At 40.3% G+C, this 6000-nt stretch overlaps 1 protein-coding gene across 1 annotated transcript in view; it reads right to left on the reverse strand.

The window, feature by feature from the left end:
- Positions 1-5718, reverse strand: part of CRISPLD1 (cysteine rich secretory protein LCCL domain containing 1) — a 46748-nt gene extending 41030 nt beyond the window's left edge. Inside the window, exons 1-2 of the mRNA XM_032869167.1 lie at positions 5602-5718; positions 4299-4618 (exon numbers count right to left, since the gene is read on the reverse strand). Of these exons, the coding sequence (XP_032725058.1) occupies positions 4299-4556 (258 nt within the window). The 5' untranslated portion in view covers positions 4557-4618; positions 5602-5718. The remainder of the gene's footprint in view (positions 1-4298; positions 4619-5601) is intronic.
- Between the last annotated feature and the right edge of the window lie 282 nt (positions 5719-6000).

Raw genomic sequence — 6000 nt, forward strand, 5'->3', positions numbered from 1 at the left:
AACCACCACAGATTTGTTTGAAGAAAAAGACAGATTTAGTAACAATGAAGAAGGTGTACTAAAGTAAAAAAATAAAGTAGGAACAGACTGGTATAGTCTGTTGGGTGAGAAGCTGTGGTACCAATCTTGAGGTGAGATAACAGGATAAGGTTGGGATGAATTGGAAAAGATGAATTCAAAAGACATTTCTGAGACAGAATCTACAGCATTCGGCACGTAACTGTGTATTTATGTTTGTGTGCATGTTATGTGAAAGTGGGAAGAAAGAATGACAGCATGGCAAGAGCTGGGGGGATAGGACCAGTTTTCTATTCTGTGGGGTATTTTGTCTTGTTTTGCTTTGCTTACAGAAAACTGAGCTGATGCTGATGAGATCCACTAAGAATCCAGGAAAAGAAGAAGGATCACAGGCAAGGGTAGAGGAAAAAGGGTAAGGCATTCATTTTCTTTTCAGACATCTTAAGGTTGAAATAACTGTGGAGTAATATCACATGGAGATGACCCAGTAGTCATTTGGAAATATGAAAATGAAGCTCAAAGAGATGACAGTTACATGGAGATACAGACTAGGTATGGACAATATACCATCAATACACAGATGGTATTTACAGTCAAAGGAGTAGATAATATCTTATAGCAAGGGAGAAGGCCAAAAGGAAAAACCTAAGAAACAAAGTCTTACAAGATGAGCTGGAAAAAGAACACATTGATGAAATGACCAGAAAAATAAAACAACAAAACAATAAGGTGAAAAGCCCGTGGGAAGGAAAGGCCTGAAAAAAGAGCATATGTGCAACAATATCAAATGTCTTATCTCCTTTTGGCTTGTGGTTTTATTCTTTACACCAATTTTACCACTGAGAAAAGCAGTGCCCTGAAGGGTTGCTGACTGTCAGAGGTCACATACCAGTAAGCGGCACAGGCAAATGTGAACCTGCTGTTATCGAGGGCCAAAGCTAGTATTTTTTCCTTTAAAAATCCATTGCCTCTTCTAGCAACAGTTTCCTTTGGTAACATTAGAGCTCTAGTTTCTCAGCTTACCCAGAAGTAAAAGTGGGTAACCTCTCTCTTTAAAGTGCTTGTCTGAAGTAAAAACTTGTAGGACTTTTTCCTTTATGAGCTTTCAAAAAGAAAGCCAACTAGGGGGCCTTTCCAAGCATCACTGGTTTCAATAACGAATAACTCATTTCTCCCTTTCCTGATTCTGCCCCAGGTCTGTGCTTTCCTTAACCTACTCTTCTAGAAGGTTCCATGGAAACACCACCTGCCTGTCTCTCTTCCTCTAGGTGAGCTATGTCCTCCAATTCAGGATCCTGACCACCTTCCAGGAACACCATAAACCCCACCTTTCCCACTGATTAACTCTCACCATTAGGAATATTCCGTTATTCTGTGCTCCCTTGGCATTATTAACACACCTCAGCAGAGAATTTTATGCCCTTGTTTACTCTAACATTTTCGAATGTGTCTATTCTTTCTTCTCAATCAACCTATAAGCTCTTCAAGGGAAGACATGGCATTCCAGAGTCAATTTTTTTAACTCTATTAGTTAAATGAGGATAAGATAGGGATAGAGGGTGCCTGGGTGGCTCAGTGGGTTAAAGCCTCTGCCTTCAGCTCAGGTCATGATCCCAGGGTCCTGGGACCAAACCCCACATCGGGCTCCCTGCTCAGCAGGGAGGCTGCTTCCCTCTCTCTCTGCCTGCTGCTCTGCCTACTTGTGGTCTCTGTCTGTCAAATAAATAAATAAAATCTTAAAAAAAAAAGAGAGAGTAGGGATAGGGATGTGATGTTAGTAAATGTGGATGTGGTTTGGTTGCCATAGGTTCAAGTACAACAAGTACACTAACATGAACTCCAAGCATAAATAAGGTTAAGGGCTGTTCACATTTTTAATGTGATGTGACATCTAGCATACAAGTAGACAAAGTGGTGGCACTCTAGGTTATGGCAGACTTTATAGGAAATAACTCTTGAAGCCAAATTTTAATTTTGCTTTCTCAGAATAAGTACACTTTTAAATAATTATGTGAATAAATAACATTTTCACAAGGTTGATCATCTTGTACTTCTATTACTATGTAATACATAAGTCAACTATATTTCACATAAAATAGTATTTTCTTTTAGGCTTTCCCCTTAAATGTGTATTCTAGAAAATGTGTTCCAGTACAGCTGGGCAATGAAGTTCTTTGCAGCCGATTTAATGGCCAAGACACAGTTCCAATGCTAATAGTATCTAAGGGCAACACAACATAAACCCTGGCTGGTTTCTAAATCTACATTTCAAGGATAGAATGAAACCAGTGAAACTAAAAAGAAACTCATATAAACACCCCAGACTAGACATCATACAATAGGCAGTTATTTTCTTTGGAAGTCAGACATGAAAACGAATCACAGAACTGTTCTTTCATTATTTCCATATTACTTAAAACACACACAAATATTCTCAGGTTTCTTTTTGTGGGTTCAAATTCCCAAGTTCTTCCTTATTTTAAATAAAGCAATGGAATGCCTATCCACATGGAATAAGCATAAAGTGCCCTACTTGGAAAGGCTCCATAATTGGCTCTTGCTGTTCTAAAGCTCACAAATGAAGAAGTCATAGAATATTTTACTTTGGACAAACGCTTTAAAATATGCAAAAAGCCAAAATGTGAAACATTACAGATGTCATGGCCCGCACAGAATTTTGAAAAGAGCTAACGATTTCCTCAGGTATTTTATTTAAACACTATGGGGAGACATAAAATTAACTCTCAGTCATAGTCACATTTACTGAGACCTTACAACATACCTGATGAGCTAAATTTTATATTCATTCAATCCCCACAACAACCCTCTGCAGTGAGTACACATGCTAGACATGAGGGAACAGAAGTAGAAAGAAATTAATTTGCTCAAAGTCACACTGCTAGTGGATATCAGTGCCGGAATTTAAACCCAGACCACCTGATTGCCAGGCCCTGATTCTTAACCTCTGATGAGTTCTATTGAGTACTACCTACTTTCTTCAGGGTAAATTTTTTCTTTTTTTTTTTTCCTAATGAAAGTTAAAATAATATGCTATATTTTGTAATGGGTAATGTGAACTTAGAACTTCCATATATCATGTAAGTTGCCTAGGGAATACTCATTAGCACTAATATAAATGTAGAAAGAAGAAAACTAGAATGCAAATGAAGAAAGAAGAAAACTAGAATGCATTAAAATTAATTATACCCTACAATGTATCCAAAGGAGAAATGTAATTCCCAATTTTCACTGTATAAGCATTGCTATCACCAATAACTACTTACCAGTTTTTGCTAGTACATTCCTAATTTTAGTATAATAGATATTTGAAAAGTGTTTACATATTTAAGATATAAAGTAATACATTCATTAATAAGTAATATCCCAAGAGCCTTTTAAAAGTAAGTTTGTCGGTTGCCTGCGTGGCTCAGTCAATTAAGTGTCCCACTCTTGATTTCCACTCTGGTCATAATCTCAGAGTCGTGAGATCGAGCCCCATGTACAGCTCCACTCTGGGCGAGGAGCCCACTTAAGATTCTCTCACTCCCTCTCCGTTGGCCCCTCTCCACCTTTCTAAGAATAATAATAATAATAATAATAATAATGTAAGTTTGTTTCCCAAACTTGCTGTTTTACTCTAAATATAAATACAACGTTAATATGGATAAACCACATTTTTTTAAAAATATTTGTCCAGGCTTGTTTTCACATGTCAAAGTGCACAAATAAACCCACAAGAAGAAAAAGTAATTGCCAAAGCACTGCTTCCCATAAAGAACCACAGAAACATACCCTTTACAATGGGTCATTTACATATTGGTAAGAAGCAATGACCCATTGGAAAGTTATCAATAATCCAGAAAATTGCTTTAAGTTATTGGTCCCTGATTTTTCAGATCCACCATTCATAAGGTCCATCAGTTAGGAATTAGGAAGCAATTGTTCTACTAAGTCACTTAAAAGCAAATGCATGAGCTGTTCAGCATTTTCAGTATAGGAGTCTTCCTGGTAAGGGTAGAATTTAGAGCTTTTAGTAGGAACACTGCATCTGAAGATATTTAATTATACTCTGAAATTCAAAGAGCTCTTAGAATAAAGGGAACACTGATAAAAGAATATGCAGATGAAGATAGTCCCCAAGAAAATCTGCCTTTTTTTTTTTTCTAATTTCATACAGAGCAAATGGTAGTGATTAAATAATAGCATGAGGGAATTTAACCAGGAAGACCAAAAGCATTAATAAGCATTTTTTGTACATACCATTTGAAAAATGTCCTTACCATATACTGCATATTAGACGCTGTTGGATACACCTGACTTCGTAATTTATTATGAAGGTCCAAGATACTCTGCATGTCATTGTCTGTGATGGCCCTTTTCCCTCTCTGCTTGGCCATCCACCACTCACCATCCTCATCCATGTACTTTTCCAAAAGTTTCTCCAATAAAGTAGAATTAGGAACTACCATGGCTGGAATTGCTCTAGCCATGAATAGCACTGTGGTTACTCTGAGCCACTCCTGCGCGGTAAACTTCATAATGAATGATCTCAGGATTTCCCCGGGAAAATCTCCAAGACAGGTTCTTCCTCTCCTTTTGGCTATAACGACATACGGTGTGATTAAGGTGAAAATCGAGGCAGATATTAATTTTCTAATAACAAAAGTAAAATAAGTTACAAAAGAAGTGTGCCAGTTTGATTTGTTTATATAATGTCAACGAAAGGACATGGATTTTTCAGAATAACTACCTCCTATCCATTTTTCTCTAGAGGATTTTTCACAATGCATTATTTTCACAAAATAAACAATTATATGTACCAAGATAACATGCACGAGGCGAAAATAAATGGAAAAATTAGCCCGAAGAGTCCAACTTTGAAATCAGTTTCTGAATTGAAAGGCTTTATTTAAATGGCTATATACTGCATGAAGCCTGGAAAGGGTATTACCTATCTACAGTGTTTTCTACCAATCTAGGGGTCCACGTTTCTGTGTCTTAAGGTATCATTTTATATCAGTGTCCCATCTCCAGTTCTCAGACACTCAGACACATGTCTACAACATGCTGAAACTGAGGTGAATGTTTTAAAGTACAAAATGTCATTCATCATATAACGGGTACATCTAGAAGGCCCATGAAACTAATGCCAAAGAATGGTCTGGGAGGAATCTCCTCTTACCAGGCGCAGGGCAAGAAGAATTCAATCATTTCCTGGAAAGTGTGCGTCCAACCTGTGGCCGGCACCCGATAAAGCTAAGAGTTCACCAGCAACTTCAGCCTTTCCTCCCACACGCCGCAGGCGCGCTCTTCACTTAACCCAAACGGAAAGCGCGCGACAAGAGGAGGGGAAGGTGAAACCCACAGTCACTTGGAAGCACAAGCGCCCGCAGATCTCCATCGCTGCAGCTTTGCAAGCAGCCCCCTCACTCCCCGTGTCCGCTCACTCTCTACGAGTTGGTTTTGGTTTTTGTTTTTTTGTGTTTTTTTTTTCTTTTTTAAAGACGGGTTTTAGAAGAAAAAGGTAGATAGGAAAATGTGGGAGCCTGACGACTCGGCGATGCGTTTTAGAAATGCCCTTACCTCTCCAGCGTGAAGTTCCGTAGGAGCGCGGAGCGGAGCACCACGTCCGGCCTCCCACAGCCGCCCCAGCCTGTGCACGCGACCGCACACACAGAGTCGGGTCGGGAAGGACCGGGGCGCGGCGTGGCGCGTCCTGGAGCGACGAGGGCGCTGATAAGAGAGTGGCCGCGAGCCTGGGCCTCCGCGGCTCCGTCAGGACCTGCAGCAGGCGACGCGCTCCAAAGTTAGAGCCTGAAATTCGGGCCGAAAGGGAGCCGCTCGGCTAAGCCACGGTGGGCGCCAGAGCTCACCCGAGCGCTCTCCGCAGGAGCAAGGGGCGGGGACAGGAGCCGGGCTGGGAGGTAAAGGCTGGCGGCGACTTCGCGCTCCCGCTCCGAGAAGCCCCTGCGCGCAGAGCCA

The sequence above is a fragment of the Lontra canadensis genome, unplaced genomic scaffold, assembly GCF_010015895.1.
Source record: "Lontra canadensis isolate GAN:19392208 unplaced genomic scaffold, GSC_riverotter_1.0 scaffold37, whole genome shotgun sequence".
NCBI lineage: Eukaryota > Metazoa > Chordata > Mammalia > Carnivora > Mustelidae > Lontra > Lontra canadensis.